The 16,939-nt window shown below is 56.8% G+C and overlaps 1 protein-coding gene across 5 annotated transcripts in view; it reads left to right on the top strand.

The window, feature by feature from the left end:
- The window catches only part of HDAC7 (histone deacetylase 7), a 95,152-nt gene extending 79,902 nt beyond the window's left edge, over positions 1 to 15,250 (top strand). For all 5 annotated transcript variants that reach the window (XM_033083382.1, XM_033083383.1, XM_033083385.1 and 2 more), the window contains 10 exons: positions 1,617 to 1,724; positions 2,470 to 2,525; positions 2,634 to 2,721; positions 4,535 to 4,654; positions 5,711 to 5,808; positions 6,693 to 6,811; positions 8,941 to 9,074; positions 9,917 to 10,001; positions 11,180 to 11,318; positions 12,942 to 15,250. In XM_033083382.1, the coding sequence (XP_032939273.1) occupies positions 1,617 to 1,724; positions 2,470 to 2,525; positions 2,634 to 2,721; positions 4,535 to 4,654; positions 5,711 to 5,808; positions 6,693 to 6,811; positions 8,941 to 9,074; positions 9,917 to 10,001; positions 11,180 to 11,318; positions 12,942 to 13,569 (1,575 nt within the window). In that variant the 3' untranslated portion in view covers positions 13,570 to 15,250. The remainder of the gene's footprint in view (positions 1 to 1,616; positions 1,725 to 2,469; positions 2,526 to 2,633; positions 2,722 to 4,534; positions 4,655 to 5,710; positions 5,809 to 6,692; positions 6,812 to 8,940; positions 9,075 to 9,916; positions 10,002 to 11,179; positions 11,319 to 12,941) is intronic.
- Positions 15,251 to 16,939: the final 1,689 nt, after the last annotated feature.

The raw sequence follows: 16,939 nt of genomic DNA, 5'->3' as shown, positions 1-16,939 counted from the left end.
TCAGTGTTGGGGTCTGACCCCGATTTTTTGGGGGGTGAGTGCTGGGGTCTGTGACACAGGGACAGTGACACGGGGACAGCTCGTCCCTTCTCATCTCAGTTTCCATTCCAGCTTTTCCTCCTGGATTCTCTGCATTCACTGTCTCGTCCTCTGTCCCCATCCCTGTCCCCTCCCTGTCCCTGTCCCTGTCCCTGCCTCTCTCCCTGTCCCTCTCATCTCCCTGTCCCTGTCCCTGTCCCCTCCCTGTCCCCATCCCTGTCCTCTCTCTCTCTCTCTTTCAGGTCTCTCTCGGTGCTTTCCTGCTCTCCTGGTTCTGCTCTCCTGGTACTGGTTCCGTTCCTTGATTCTGGTTTTGCTCCCTGGTTCTGTTCCTGGGTCCTGGTTCTGTTCCCTGGTTCTGTTCCCTGGTTCTGTTCTGTTTCTGTTCTCGGGTTCTGGTTCTGTTCCAGTTCTGTTCCCAGGTTCTGGTTCTGGTTCTGTTCCCTGTTCTGTTCCCTGGTTCTATTCCAGTTCTGTTCCCTGGTTCTGTTCCCTGGTTCTGGTTCTGTTCCCTGTTCTGTTCCCTGGTTCTATTCCAGTTCTGTTCCCTGGTTCTGTTCCCTGGTTCTGGTTCTGGTTCTGTTCCCCGGTTCTGCTCCCTGGTTCTGGTTCCATTCCTTGGTTCTGTTCCCGTTCCTTGGTTCTGGTTCTGTTCCCTGGTTCTGTTTCTGTTCCTGTTCCCGGTTTCTGTTCCCTGGTTCTGTTCCCCGGTTCTGTTCCCTGGTTCTGTTCCCAGGTTCTGGTTCTGTTCCCTGGTTCTGTTCCCCGGTTCTGTTCCCTGGTTCTGTTCCCAGGTTCTGGTTCTGTTCCCTGGTTCTGTTCCTGTTCCTCTCTGGGCTCTCCCTTGCCCTGCTCTGTCCCCCCTGAGCGAATTTTGGGGTTTGTGGCTCTGAGCAGAGCTGGGATCAAACCAGCTCAAACCAGCTCAAACCAGCTCAAACCAGCTCAAACCAGATCAAACCAGATCAAACCAGCTCAAACCAGCTCAAACCAAACCAAACCAAACCAAACCAAACCAAACCAAACCAAACCAAACCAAACCAAACCCAGCAGGTAAAGGAGGGGACAGGAGGGACAATGGGGGGTGGCCCAAAGTCACCTTGGGCTGGCACAGGGCACCAACCCGGATGGCTCCGGTGACACAGGTGTCCCCAGGTCACTGAGGTGTCCCCTGGTGCCCCAGGTGTCCCTGTGCCCCCCTTGAGCAGTGTCCTCATCACCAAGATGTCCCTTGGTCACTGAAGTGTCCCCTGATGACCAAGGTGTCCCCTGGTGTCCAAGGTGTCCCTGTCCCTCCCCTGAGCAGTGTCCCCTGCTGCCCGAGGTGTCCCTGTCCCCCCTCTGAGCAGTGTCCCCTGGTCCCTGAGGTGTCCCCAGTGCCCGAGGTGTCCCCAGTGCCGGAGGTGTCCCCTGGTCACTGAGGGGTCCCTGAGGTGTCCCCTGGTGCTGTGTCCCTGTCCAAGATGTCCCTGTGTCCCCAACCTGAGCAGTGTCCCCTGGTGTCCAAGGTGTCCCCTGAGCAGTGTCCCCTGGTGTCCAAGGTGTCCCTGTCCCCCCTGAGCAGTGTCCCCCCCCAGGTGGACAGTGACACCATCTGGAACGAGCTGCACTCGTCCAACGCCGCTCGCTGGGCCGCTGGCAGTGTCACCGAGCTGGCCTTCAAGGTGGCCACCAGGGAGCTGAAGGTACAGGGGGGGCTGGGGACACCAGGGCGGTGTCACCTCACATCTGGGGGGTCACAGGGTGGTGTCACCCCAGTCCTGGGGGTCACAGGGTGGTGTCACCTCACAGCTGGGGGGATCCCAGGTGATGTCACCTCATGGTTGGGGGTCCCAGGGTGGTGTCACCTCACTCCTGGGGGTCCCAGGGCGGTGTCACCTCATGACTGGGGACACCAGGGTGGTGTCACCTCACAGCTGGGGGTCCCAGGGTGGTGTCACCTCGCTCCTGGGGGTCACAGGGTGGTGTCACCTCACGGCTGGGGGTCACAAGGTGGTGTCACCCTAAGGCTGAGGGTCACAGGGCCGTGTCACCTCGTGGGCTGAGGGTCCGAGGGCGGTGTCACCTCACAGCTGGGGGTCACAGGGTGGTGTCACCTCATGGTTGGGGTCACCAGGGCGGTGTCACCTCATGGTTGGGGGTCCCAGGGTGGTGTCACCTCACGGTTGGGGGTCCCAGGGTGGTGTCACCTCATGGTTGGAGTCCCAGGGTGGTGTGGCTGTGTGACCCTGGGGACACTGACCACTCTCCGTGTCACCCTGGGGACACTGACTCTGTGTGACCCTGGGGACACAGACCACTCTCAGTGTCACCTTGGCACTGTCTCTGTGTCACCCTGGGGACACAGACCACTCTCAGTGTCACCCTGGGGACACCACCCCAGTGTCCCTTGCCCACTGCCACCTGTCCCCTGCCCTTGTCTGTCCCCAGAACGGCTTTGCCGTGGTGCGGCCGCCCGGACACCACGCCGATCCCTCCACGGCCATGTAAGGACCCCCCAAAAATTTGGGGACACCCCAAAAACGTCCCCAAATGTCCCCCCTGGACCCCCCCCGGGGCGGGGGGCTCGGGGGTGACTCCCAGCCCTCGCCCAGGGGCTTCTGCTTCTTCAACTCGGTGGCGATCGCGGCGCGGCAGCTGCAGCAGAAGGGGAAACTCGGCAAGATCCTCATCGTGGACTGGGTGAGTGACAGTGGCACCAAAGTGTCACCAGGGTGTCACCAAAGTGTCACCAAAGTGTCACCAGGGTGTCCTCAGGGTGTCACCAAGGTGTCCTCAAGGTGTCACCAAGGTGTCACCAAAGTGTCACCAGGGTGTCACCAAGGTGTCCTCAAGGTGTCACCAAGGTGTCACCAAGGTGTCACCAAAGTGTCACCAGGGTGTCATCAAGGTGTCCTCAAGGTGTCACCAAGGTGTCCTCAAGGTGTCACCAAGGTGTCACCAAGGTGTCACCAAAGTGTCACCAGAGTGTCACCAGGGTGTCCTCAAGGTGTCACCAATGTGTCACCAATGTGTCCCTAAAGTGTCACCAAAGTGTCACCAGAGTGTCACCAGGGTGTCCTCAAGGTGTCACCAAGGTGTCCCCAAGGTGTCACCAGGGTGTCACCAAAGTGTCACCAGGGTGTCACCAAGGTGTCCTCAAGGTGTCACCAAGGTGTCCCTAAAGTGTGCCCAGGGTGTCCCCGGGGTGTCCTCAAGGTGTGCCCAGGGTGTGACCAGGGTGTCACCAAGGTGTCCTCAAGGTGTCATCAGGGTGTCCTTAAGGTGTCCTTAAGGTGTTCCTAAAGAGTCCCTAACGTGTGCCCAGGGTGTCACCAGGGTGTGCCCAAGGTGTCCCCAAAGTGTCCCCAAGGTGTCCCCAAGGTGTCACCAGGGTGTCACCAAGGTGTCCTCTCTGTCCCCTCTGTCCCCAAAGTGTCCCCAAGACATCCCCAGAGTCTGGACAGGAGATTTGGGGGAGCCCCAGGAGATTTTGGGGCTGAATTTGAAGGATCCACATGAAATTTTGGGGTTGGATTTGGGGGATCCACAGGAGATTTTGGGATGGGATTTGGGGGATCCACAGGAGATTTTGGGATTGGATCCCAGGGATCCACAGGAGATTTTGGGGTTGGATTTGAGGGAACCACAGGAAATTTTGGGGTTGGGTTTTGGGGAACCCCAGGAAATTTTGGGATTGGATCCCAGGGAACCACAGGAGATTTTGGGGTGGGATTTGGAGGAACCCCAGGAAATTTTGGGGGAACCCCAGGAGATTTTGGGGCTGGATTTGGGGGGATCCGCAGGAAATTTTGGGGTGGGATTTGAAGGAACCACAGGAGATTTTGGGGTTGGGTTTTGGGGAACCAGAGGAAATTTTGGGGTTGGATCCCAGGGAACCATAGGAAATTTTGGGGGAATGACAGATTTTGGTGGTGGATTTGGGGAATTCCAGGAGATTTAGGGATTGGATCCCAGGGAACCACAGGAGATTTTGGGGTGGGATTTGGAAGAACCCCAGGAAATTTTGGGGGAACCCCAGGAGATTTTGGGGCTGAATTTGAGGGAACCACAGGAAATTTTGGGATTGGATCCCAGGGAACCCCAGGAGATTTTGGGGGAACCCCAGGAGATTTTGGGGTTGGATTTGGGGAAACCACAGGAAATTTTGGGGGAGTCACAGGAGATTTTGGGATTGAGTTTGAGGGAACCCCAGAAGATTTCGGGGCTGGATTTGGAGGAACCACAGGAAATTTTGGGGTGGGATTTGAGGGAACCACAGGAAATTTCGGGATGGGATTTGGGGGAACCACAGGAGATTTTGGGATGGGATTTGGAGCAACCATAGGAAATTTTGGGGCTGGATTTGAGGGAACCACAGGAGATTTTGTGGCTGGATTTTGGGGGAACAGCAGCAGCCCCTGCCCTGGGGCACCCACCCCCGGCTGCCTCGGGCTCTGGGAGGTTTTGGGGTCACCCCAGAGGTGCCAAAGCCCCCCCGGGTCCCCTCCCCCAGGACGTTCACCACGGGAACGGCACCCAGCAGATTTTCTACCGCGACCCCGCCGTGCTCTACATCTCCCTGCACCGCCACGACCACGGCAACTTCTTCCCGGGCAGCGGCGCCGCCGACGAGGTGGGAGGGGACGCGGGGGACAGAGGGGATAGAGGAGACACAGGGGACACAGGGGACACAGGGGACACAGGGGACAGAGGGGACACAGGGACAGAGGGGACACAGGGGACACAGGGGACACAGGGGACAGAGGGGACAGAGGGGATAGAGGGGACACAGGGGACACAGGGGACAGAGGGGACACAGGGGACACAGGGACACAGGGGGGACACAGGGGACACAGGACAGGGACATAGGGGACAGAGGGGACACAGGGGATAGAGGGGACACGGGACAAAGGGGACAGAGGGGACAAAGGGGACACAGGGGACACGGGGGACACAGGGGACACGGGACAGAGGGGACAGAGGGGACACAGGGGACACAGGGGACACGGGACAGGGACACAGGGATAGAGGGGACACAGGGGACACAGGGGGGACAGAGGGGACACAGGGGACATGGGGGACACAGGGGACACGGGACAGAGGGGACACAGGGGACACAGGGGACACAGGGGACACGGGACAGGGACACAGGGATAGAGGGGACACAGGGGACACAGGGGGGACAGAGGGGACACAGGGGACAGAGGGGACAGAGGGGACAGAGGGGACACAGGGGGGACAGAGGGGACACAGGGGACAGAGGGGACAGAGGGGACAGAGGGGACAGAGGGGACAGAGGGGACAGGGATAGAGGGGACACAGGGGACAAGGGGGACTCTGGGGACAGAGGGGACTGAGTGGACTCTGGGGATTTTGGGGACAAGGGGGACGCTGGGGACAGAAGGGACAGAGTGGACTCTGGGGACAAGGGGGACAAGAGGGACAGAGAGGACAGAGGGGACAGAGGGAACTCTGGGGACAAGGGGGACTCTGGAAATTGTGGGAACAGAGGGGACTCTGAGGACAAGGGGGACACAGGGGACTCTGGGGACAGAGGGGACAGAGATGACAGAGGGCACAGAGGTGACAGAGGGGACACAGGGGACACAGGTGACAGAGGGGGTTCTGGTGACAGAGGTGACACAGGTGACAGAGGTGACAGAGGTCTCAGCCCGTCCTTGTCCCCCAGGTGGGCGCTGGTCCCGGCGAGGGCTTCAACGTCAACGTGGCCTGGGCTGGGGGGCTCGACCCCCCCATGGGGGACCCCGAGTACCTGGCAGCCTTCAGGTACCGACCCCAAACCTGTCCCCAAATGGGGCTGAGCCCAAATCCTGTCCCCAAACCCTGTCCCCAAATGGGGCTGACCCCAAATCCTGTCCCCAAACGGGGCTGAGCCCAAACCCTGGCCCCAAATCCTGTCCCCAAACGGGTCTGACCCCAATCCTGTCCCCAAACCCTGTCCCCAAACGGGTCTGACCCCAATCCTGTCCCCAGACCCTGGCCCCAAACGGGGCTGACCCCAAATCCTGACCCCAAACGGGTCTGACCCCAAATCCTGTTCCCTGTCCCCAAATGGATCTGACCCCACTGACCCCAAATCCTGACCCCAAACCCTGTCCCCAAATGGGTCTGACCCCAAAACCTGTCCCCAAATGGATCTGAGCCCACTGTCCCCAAATCCTGTCCCCTGTCCCTAAATGGGTCTGACCCCACTGACCCAAATCCTGTCCCCAAATGAGTCTGACCCCACTGACCCCAAATGGATCTGACCCCAAATCTTGTCCCCAAATGGGTCTGACCCCAAATCTTGTCCCCAAATGGGGCTGACCCCAAATCCTGTCCCCAAATGGATGTGACCCCAAATCCTGTCCCCATATGTGTCTGACCCCAAATCCTGTCCCCAAACGGGTCTGAGCCCAATCCTGTCCCCAAATGGGTCTGAACCCAAATCCCGTCCCCTAATGGGTCTGATCCCACTGACCCCAAATTCTGTCCCCTGTCCCCTAATGGGTCTGACCCCAAATCCTGTCCCCTGTCCCCAAATGGATCTGACCCCATTGATCCCAAATCCTGTCCCCAAATGGATCTGACAACCCTGACCCCCCTGACCCCTGACCCCCCTGACCCTTGACCCCTCTGACCCCTGACCCCTGACCCCGTTTTCCCCCCAGGACCGTGGTGATGCCGATCGCCCACGAGTTCAGCCCCGAGCTGGTTCTGGTCTCGGCCGGGTTCGACGCCGCCGAGGGGCACCCCCCGCCCCTGGGGGGGTACAAAGTCTCGGCCAAGTGTAAGGGGGGGACCCGTTTGGGGTGGGGGGGACCTGTTTGGGGTTGGTGATCCCATTTGGGGTGATGAGTCCCTATTTGGAGTGTCCTCATTTGGGGTGTCCCCATTTAGGGGTGGGTGTCCCCAGTTGGGGTGGGGGTAACCCCATATAGGGTAGGGGTGACCCCATTTGGGGTGGGAGGACCCCATTTAGGGTGGGTGATCCCATTCGAGGTGGGGATGACTCCATTTGGGGTGATGAGTCTCCATTTGGGGTGTCCCTATTTAGGGTGGGTGATCCTATTTTTGGATAGGATGTCCCCATTTGGGGTGACCCCATTTGGAATGGGGTGTCCCTATTTGGAGTGTCCCCATTTGTGGTGGGTGTCCCCATATGGGATGGGGTGTCATCGTTTGGGGTGTCCCCATTTGGGATGGGGTGTCCCCATTTGGGGTGTCCCCATTTAGAGTGGGGTGTCCCCATTTGGGATGGGGGGACCCCATTTAGGGTGAGGAATCCCATTTGGGGTGGGGGTGTCCCTGTATGGGATGTCCCCATTTGGGGTGACCCCATTTGGGATGGGATGTCCCCATTTTGGAGTCGGGGTGACCCCATTTGGGGTGATGAGTCCCTGTTTGGGATGTCCCTATTTGGAGTGTCCCCATTTGTGGTGGGTGATCCCATTTGGGGTGGGATGTCCCCATTTAGGGTGGGGGTGTCCCTATTTGAGGTGTCCCCATTTGGGATGGGGTGTCCCCATTTGGGATGACCCCATTTGGGGTGATGAGTCTCTGTTTGGGATCTTCCCATTTGGGGTCTTCCCATTTGGGGTGTCCCCATTTGGGGTGACCCCACTTGGGATGGGATGTCCCCATTTGGGGTGATGAGTCCCCATTTGGAGTGTCCCCATTTGGGGTGTCCCCATTTAGGATGGGATGTCCCCATTTTGGGGTCGGGGTGACCCCATTTGGGGTGATGAGTTCCTGTTTGGGATGTCCCTATTTGGAGTGTCCCCATTTGTGGTGGGTGATCCCATTTGGGGTGGGATGTCCCCATTTGGAATGGGGTGTCCCTATTTGGAGTGTCCCTATTTGGGGTGGGTGATCCCATTTGGGGTGGGATGTCCCGATTTAGGGTGGGGGTGTCCCTATTTGGGGTGTCCCCATTTGGGATGGGATGTCTCCATTTTGGAGTCGGAATGACCTTGTTTGGGGTGATGAGTCCCTGTTTGGGGTGACCCCATTTGGGGTGTCCCCATTTGGGGTGAGGTGACCCCAAACCACCCAGGTTGGGACCCCCAGGAAGGGGTGACCACTCCCAGGGAACCACGGGAGGTTTTGAGGTTGGATTTGGGGGAACCAAAGGAGATTTTTGGGGGTTTGATCCCAGGGATCCACAGGAAATTTTGGGGTTGGATTTGGGGGGAATCCACAGCAGGTTTTGGGGTTGGATTTTGGAGGATTTGGGGTGGAATTTGAAGGTTTTGCGGTTGGATTTTGGGGTGGGATTTGGAGGAACCACAGGAAGTTTTGGGGTGGGATTTTTTGGTGTGTGATTTGGAGATTTTGGGGTGGGATTTGGAGGATTTGGGGTGGGATTTTGGGGTGGGATTTGGAGGTTTTGGGGTTGGATTTTGGAGGATTTGGGGTGGAATTTGAAGGTTTTGGGGTTGGATTTTGGGGTGGGATTTGGAGGTTTTGGGGTTGGATTTGAAGGAACCACAGGAAGTTTTGGGGTGGGATTTTTTGGTGTGTGATTTGGAGATTTTGGGGTGGGATTTGGAAGTTTTGGGGTGGGATTTGGAAGTTTTGGGGTGGGATTTGGGGTGTGATTTGGAGGATTTGGGGTGGCATTTCGGGGTGGGATTTTGAGATTTTGGGGTGGGATTTGAAGGTTTTGGGGTTGGATTTGAAGGAACCACAAGAAGTTTTGGGGTGGGACTAGGGAGAACCACAGGAGGTTTTGGGGCTGGATTTTGGGGTGGAATTTGGAGATTTTGGGGTGTGATTTGAAGGTTTTGGGGTGGGATTTGGGGATTTTGGGCTGGAATTTGGAGGTTTTGGGGTGGAATTTGGAGGTTTTGAGGTGGAATTTGGAGGTTTTGGGGTGTGATCTGGGCCAGGGGAGGTGACAGCCTCGGGCCACCGCAGGTTTTGGCTACATGACCAAGCAGCTGATGAGCCTGGCGGGCGGCGCCGTGGTGCTGGCGCTCGAGGGCGGCCACGACCTGACGGCGATCTGTGACGCATCCGAGGCCTGCGTGGCCGCGCTGCTGGGACACGAGGTGAGGGGGCTGGGCCACCAGGGCCACCAGGGCCACCAGGGTCACCAGGGGTATCAGTGCCATCAGGGCCACCAGGGCCACCAGTGCCACCAGAGCCACCAGGGGCATCAGTGCCACCAGGGTCACCAAGGCCACCAGGGCCATCAGTGCCACCAGGGGCATCAGTGCCACCAGGGCCACCAGGGCCATCAGGGTCATCAGGGTCACCAGGGGCATCAGGGTCACCAAGGCCACCAGGGTCACCAGGGCCACCAGGGGCACCAGGGCCACCAGGGTCATCAGTCCACCAGCCCAGCATGGGGGCTGTGACACCCCTGTGTCCCCAGTGCCACCAGGGCCATCAGTGCCACCAGGGCCATCAGGGCTATCAGGGCCACCAGGGCCACCAGCCCAACCTGGGGGCTGTCACACCGCCGTGACACCCCTGTGTCCCCAGTGCCACCAGTGCCACCAGTGCCACCAGCCCAGCACAATGTCCCCGATGTCCCCAATCCCCTCGATATCCCCAATGCCCCCAGTGTCCCCAATGTCCCTAATCCTCCTCAGTGTCCTCAATGCCCCCAATGTCCCCAATGCCCCAATGTCCCCAATGTCCTCACTGTCCTCAATGTTCCCCAATCCTCTCCAGTGTCCCCAATGTCCCTCACTGTCCCCATTGTCCCCCATGTCCCCAGAGTCCCCTGTGTCCCCAATCTCCCCAGTCTCCCCAATGTCCCCAATGCCACCCTGGTGTCCCCCATGTCCCCAATGTCCCAAATCCCCCAGTGTCCCCAGTGCCCCCTGGTGTCCCCAGCGCCCCCTGATGTCCCCATGTCCCCATGTCCCCATGTCCCCTGTCACAGCCGGAGCCGCTCCCCGAGGACAGCGTGCGCCTCAAGCCCAACGCCAACGCCGTGCGCTCGCTGGAGGCCGTGATCCAGGTCCAGAGTGAGTGCGGGGACGGGGGACGGGGGGATGGGGGGACATCATCATCTTCATCATCATCATCATCATCATCATCATCTTCATCATCATGGTCATCATAGTCATTATCATTATCATCATCATTGTCATAATCGTTGTCATCTTCATCATTGTCATTATTGTCATCGTCATCATCATCGTCATCATCATTATCATAATCCTCATCATCTTCATTGTCATTATCATCATCATCATCATCATAGTCTTCATCATTGTCACCATCCTCATCATCATTGTCATCCTCCTCTTCCCCATCATCATCATCCTCCTCCTCCTCCTCCTCCTCCTCTTCCTCTTCCTCCTCCTCCTCTTCTTCCTCTTCCTCTTCCTCTTCCTCTTCCTCTTCCTCTTCCTCTTCCTCTTCCTCTTCCTCTTCCTCTTCCTCTTCCTCTTCCTCCTCCTCCTCACAGGAGGGGGCGCCTCAAGTGCTCAGCACTGCAAGGGGAGCCCAGAAACCTGGGACACCCCAAACTTGGGACATTCCAAACCTGGGACACCCCAAACCTGGGACAGCCCAAACCTGGGATAACCCAAACCTGGGACACCCCAAACCTGGACAGCCCAACCTGGGATAACCCAAACCTGGGACACCCCAAACCTAGGACATTCCAAATTTGGGATATTCCAAACCTGGGACACCCCAAACCTGGGACATTCCAAATTTGGGATATTCCAAACCTGGGACACCCCAAACCTGGGACATTCCTGTCCAGGGCTGTGCCTGTCCCGGTCCCCTTGCCACCATCCCAGTGTCCCCAGCCCTTCTATCCCTCTGTCCCAGTGTCCCCAGTCCCTCTGTCCCCCTGTCCCGGTGTCCCCAGCCCGGTGTCCCTCTGTCCCTCTGTCTGTCCGTCGCCAGCCCGTGTGTCCATCTGTCCTGGTGTCCCCAGCCCCCCTGTCCCTCTGTCCCAGTGTCCCCAGCCCCCTGTCCCTCTGTCCCAGTGTCCCCAGCCCCTCCGTCCCGGTGTTCCCAGCCCCTCTGTCCGTCCGTCCCCAGCCCGGTGTCCGTCTGTCCCCCTGTCCCGGTGTTCCCAGTCCCTCTGTCCGTCCGTCCCCAGCCCGGTGTCCGTCCTGTCCCCCTGTCCCGATGTCCCCAGCCCCTCTGTCTGTCCGTCCCAGCCCGGTGTCCGTCTGTCCCGCAGGTAAGTACTGGGTGGCCGTGCAGCGTTTCGCCTCCAAGCTCGGCTGCTCCTTCCTGGAGGCTCAGCACCGCGAGGCCGACGAGGTGGAGACGGTGACGGCGCTGGCGTCGCTCTCGGTGGCCGTGATGGTGGACAAGAGGTGACACCCCCGGGGACTGTCCCAGCCTGGGGGGTGGCAGCGGGACAGGGGGGGACCCCCCAAACCCTGGGTGGGGTTCTGGGGGTCAGGGTGGGGATGAGTTCCTGGGAATTCTGTTCTGGGTCCTGGAATTCTGTTCTGGGAATTCTGTTCTGGGTTCTGGGAATTCCATTCTGGGTCCTGGAATCCTGTTCTGGGTTCTGGAATCCCAGTTTGGGTTCTGGAATTCTGTTCTGGGTTCTGGGAATTCTGTTCTGGGTTCTGGAATCCTGTTCTGGGTTCTGGGAACTTTGTTGTAGGTTCTGGAATTCTGTTCTGGGTCCTGGGAATTCTATTGTAGGTTCTGGAATTCCGTTCTGGGTCCTGGAATCCTATTCTGGGTTCTGGAATTCTGCTCTGGGTTCTGGAATACTGTTCTGGGTTCTGGAATTCTGCTCTGGGTTCTGGAATCCTGTTCTGGGTTCTGGGATCCTCTTCTGGGTCCTGGAAATCCCATTCTGGATCCTGGAATCACGTTCTGGGTTCTGGAATCCTGTTGTGGGTTCTGGAACTCTGTTCTGGGTTCTGGGAGTTCTGTTCTGGGTTCTGGGAGTTATGTTCTGGGTCCTGGAAAACCCATTCTGGATCCTGGAATCCCATTCTGGGTTCTGGAATCCTGTTCTGGGTTCTGGGAATTCCAGTCTGGGTTCTGGGAATTGGGTTCTGGGTCCTGGAATCTTGTTCTGGGTCCTGGAATCCTGTTCTGGGTTCTGGAATTCTGTTCTGGGTTCTGGAATCCTGTTCTGGGTCCTGGAATCCTGTTTTGGGTTCTGGGAATTGGGTTCTGGGTCCTGGAATCTTGTTCTGGGTTCTGGAATCCCGTTCTGGATCTTAGGAGTCCTGTTCTGGGTTCTGGGAATTCTGTTCTGGGTTCTGGGAATTCTGTTCTGGGTCCTGGAATCCTCTTCTGGGTTCTGGAATTCTGCTCTGGGTTCTGGGATTCTGTTCTGGGTTCTGGAATTCCTTTGTGGGTTCTGGAATCCCGTTCTGGGTTCTGGGAGTTCCAGTCTGGGTTCTGGAATGCTGTTCTGGGTTCTGGAATCCCATTGTGGGTTCTGGGAATTCTGTTCTGGGTCCTGGAAATCCCATTCTGGATCCTGGAATCCCGTTCTGGATCTTGGGAATCCTGTTCTGGGTCCTGGAATCCTCTTTAGGGAATTCTTTTCTTGGTTCTGGGAATTCTGTTCTGGGTTTAGGAATCCTGTTCTGGGTTCTGGAATCCTCTTCTGGGAATTATGTTCTTGGTTCTGGAATTCCATTCTGGGTTCTCGGAGTTCTGTTCTGGGTCCTGGAATCCCAGTTTGGGTCCTGGAAATCCCATTGTGGCTCTTGGGAATTCTGTTCTGTGTTCTGGGAGTTGGGTTCTGTGTCCTGGGAATCCCAGTCTGTCCCCTCCCTTTGTCGCTGTCCCGGTGTCACTGTCCCTGTCCCCGTGTCCCTGTCCCCGTGTCACTGTCCCCGTGTCACTGTCCCCGTCCCCGTGTCACTGTCCCCGTGTCACTGTCCCCGTCCCCGTGTCACTGTCCCCATCCCTGTGTCACTGTCCCCGTCCCGTGTCACCGTCGCTGTCCCCGTTCCCCGCAGGGCGCAGGAGGAAGCCGATGGAGCAGGAGGGAGCCCTGAGCCCGTGACAGGATCCCGGTGTCCGTCTGTCCCCGCACCACCACCGAGACCCCCGAGCCCCCCCCCTCAATTTTGGGACCCCAGAGACCCCCCCGAGCACCGGGAGGGTCGGACATTGGGATGGACCCCCAGAGACCCCCCAGAGACGCCCCAGGACCCTCCCCCGAATTTCCCCGGCTCCCCTCGCCCTGCTGGGGCAGCGGGACCGGGACGGAGCCGCAGGGACGGGGCCGGGAGGGGCTTTGGGACCGGGGGGGATTTGGAGCGTTCCAAGGAAAATTCTGAGCGTCCTGAGCAGAATTCGGAGCATCCTGAGAGAAATTCAGGGCATCCCGAGGAGAATTCAAAGCGTCCCGAGGGGAATTTGGAGCGTTCCAAGGAAAAATCAGAGTGTTCGAGGGGAATTCAGAGTGTCCTGAGGGGAATTCAGAGCGTCCCGAGGGGAATTTGGAGCTTCCCGAGCGGAATTTGGAGCGTCCTGAGGGGAATTCAGAGCATCCTGAAGAAAATTCGGAGCGTTCCAAGGAAAATTCAGAGCGTCCCGAGGGGAATTCTGAGCATCCTGAGTGAGGAGAATTCAGTGTCCTGAGAGAAATTCAGGGCATCCCGAGGGGAATTTGGAGCGTCCTGAAGAAAATTCGGAGCATCCTGAGGGGAATTCGGAGCGTCCCGAGGGGAATTTGGAGCATCCCAAGGAAAACTTGGAGTGTCCCCGGGCAGGGCCAGAGCTCGGGCAGTGCCCGGGGGTCATTACGGCCACTCTGACCCCTCTGACCCCTCGCTGACCCCTCACTGACCCCTCCGGCCCTCGTTGATCCCAGCTCAGGTTTGCGCTCCGGGCGCTGCCGGCGCCGTTTGAGCCCAGCTCCTGTTCCCGGGGGAACCCTGGGAGCGATCCCGGCTCAATCCCGGCTCAGTCCTGGCTCAATCCTGGCCCAGTCCCGGTTTGATCCCAGCTCAATTCTGGTTTGATCCCAGCTCAATCCTGGCTCGATCCCAGCTCAATTCTGGTTTGATCCCGTCTCAATACCAGTTTGATTCTGGCTCAATCCTGGTTTGATCCCGCCTCGATCCTGGTTTGATCCCGGCTCAATCCTGCCCCAGTCCCAGTTTGATTCCGGCTCAATCCTGGTTTGATCCTGGGTTAATCCCGACTCAATCCCGATTTGATCCCAGTTTGTTCCTGGTTTGATTCCAGCTCAATCCCGACTCAATCCCGGCTCAATCCTGGTTTGATTCCGGCTCAATCCCGGTTTGATCCCGGCTCAATCCCGTCCTGATCCCGGCTCAATCCTGGTTTGATCCCAGCTCAATCCTGGTTTGATCCCAGCTCGATCCTGGCTCGGTCCCAGTTTGATCCTGCCCCGATCCCAGTTTGATCCTGGCTCAATCCAGTTTGATTCCGGCTCAATCCCGGTTTGATCCCAGTTTGTTCCTGGTTTGATCTCACCCCGATCCTGGGTTGATCCCGGCTCAATCCGGGTTTGATCCCAGCTTGATCCCAGTTTGATCGCGGCTCAATCCTGGTCTGATTCCGGCTCAATCTCAGTTTGATTCCGGCTCAATCCCATCCCAGTCCCAGTTTGATCCCGGTTCAATCCCGGTTTGATCTCAGCTTAATCGGGGCTCAGTCCTGATTTGATCCCAGCTCAATCCCAGTTTGATCCTGGCTCAATCCCGATTTGATCCCGGTTTGTTCCTCATTTGATCCTGGCTCAATCCCGGCTCAGTCCTGGTTTGATTCCAGCTCAATCCCAGTTTGATCCCGTCTCGATACCAGTTTGATTCTGGCTCAATCCTGGTTTGATCCTGGCTCAATCCTGGTCTGATCCCGGCTCAATCCTGGTTTGATCCTTGGCTCAATCCCGATTTGATCCTGGTTTGTTCATGGTTTGATTCCAGCTCAATCCCGGCTCTATCCCGGTTTGATCCTGGCTCAATCCTTGTTTGATCCCGCCCCGGTCCCAGTTTGATCCTGGCTCAATCCTGGTTTGATCCCAGTTTGTTCCTGGTTTGATCCTGGCTCAATCCCGGTTTGATCCCAACTCAATCCAGGTTCAATCCCGGCTCAATCCTGGTCTGATTCCGGCTCAATCCCAGTTTGATCCTGGCTCAATCCCGGCTCAATCCCGATTTGATCCCGGTTTGATCTCAGCTTAATCCCGGCTCAATCCTGGTTTGATCCCGGCTCAATCCCTCCCCATCCCCTCAATTCCCGCCGGGATTTTGGGGAGCCCAACCCCCCTCGGTCCCCTCCCTGTCCCTCATCCCGAGGCTTCCTCCCCATTTCCCTTTCCCATCCCAATTTTTTCTTTTCCCATCCCGATTTTTTCCCATTTCTCTGCATCCCGGGTTTTTGTTTTGTTTTTTTTTCCCCCACAAGGACCGAGCTCTGTCCCCCGGGGGGATTTGGGGACAAAGGGGGAGGGGGACAAAGCCCTGGCTGAGCTGGGGGGAGGGGTGGGGACAGCTCCGGGAGGAGATTTTGTAAAAAAAATAAAGAACTAAAAAAAAAAAACACCAAAAAAACAAAAAGAGGAAAAAAAAAAAAAAAAAAGGAGATATTTTAAAAGAAAATAAAAAAGCTTTTGAGGAGTCAAAATTCTTTGTGTGAGGGTCCCGGGGGGGTTCCAGGGCTTAAGGGTTTTTTTGTTAATTTTAAGGGGTTTTTTTTGCTCATTTTAAGATTTTTTTTTGCTCATTTTAAGGGATTTTTTGGTTCATTTTAAGGGATTTCTTTTCTCATTTTAAGGGATTTTTTTGTTAATTTTAACATATTTTTTGCTCATTTTAAGGGATTTTTTTGCTCATTTTAAGGGATTTTTTTTTCTCATTTTAAGGATCACCACAGTCCATGGGATCACCACAATGCATGGGATCACATCCATGGGAACAAAATCCATGGGATCACATCTGTGGGATCACCACAATCCATGGGGTCACATCTTTGGGATCTCAATCAATGGGATCACATCCATGGGGTCACATCTGTGGGATCACGTCCATGGGATCACCACAGTCCGTGGAATCACATCCAGGGGACCACAATCCATGGGATCACCCCAATCCATGGGATCACATCCAGGGGTTCACCACAATCCCTGGGATCACCACAATTTATGGGATCACATCTGTGGGATCACCACAATCCATGGGGTTACATCCATGGGATCTCAATCAATGGGATCACATCCACGGGGTCACCACAGTCCATGGGATTACATCCATGGAATCACCACAATCCATGGGAACAAAATCCATGGGGTCACATCTGTGGCGTCTCATCTGCGTGAAAAAATTCACGGGAACAAAATCCATGGGATCATATCCATAGGATCACCACAATCCATGGGATCTCATCCATGAGATCTCAATCAATGGGATCACCACAGTCCACGGGATCACATTTGTGGGACCACGTCCATGGGATCACCACAGTCCATGGGATCACATCCAGGGGATCTCATCCGTGAGATCACATCTATGGGATCATCACAATCCATGGGGTTACATCCATGGGATCTCAATCAATGGGGTCACATCTGTGGAATCACCACAATCCATTGGATCACCACAATCCATGGGATCACCACAATCCATGGAACCACCCCAATCCATGGGATCTCAGTCCATGGGATCATCACAATCCATGGGATCACCACAATTTATGGGATCACATCTGTGGGATCACCACAATCCATGGAAACACATCTGCGGGATCTCAATCCATGGGGTCACATCTGTGGGATCACGTCTATGGGATCACCACAGTCCATGGGATCACCACAGTCCATGGGGTCACATCTTTGGGATCACCACAGCGATGACAGGTGACAAAGAGGTGACAGGTGACACAGAGATAGCCCCCTCCATCCTCCACACGGAGAAGGCTAGCTCAGGTCACAGTTGGTGGCCACCCCATGATCCAGCTGGTCACAGCTGGTGGCCACCCCATGTTC

Source organism: Catharus ustulatus, chromosome 31, assembly GCF_009819885.2.
Source record: "Catharus ustulatus isolate bCatUst1 chromosome 31, bCatUst1.pri.v2, whole genome shotgun sequence".
NCBI classification, from domain to species: Eukaryota; Metazoa; Chordata; class Aves; order Passeriformes; family Turdidae; genus Catharus; species Catharus ustulatus.
This window is presented reverse-complemented; position numbering and strand designations above follow the sequence as displayed.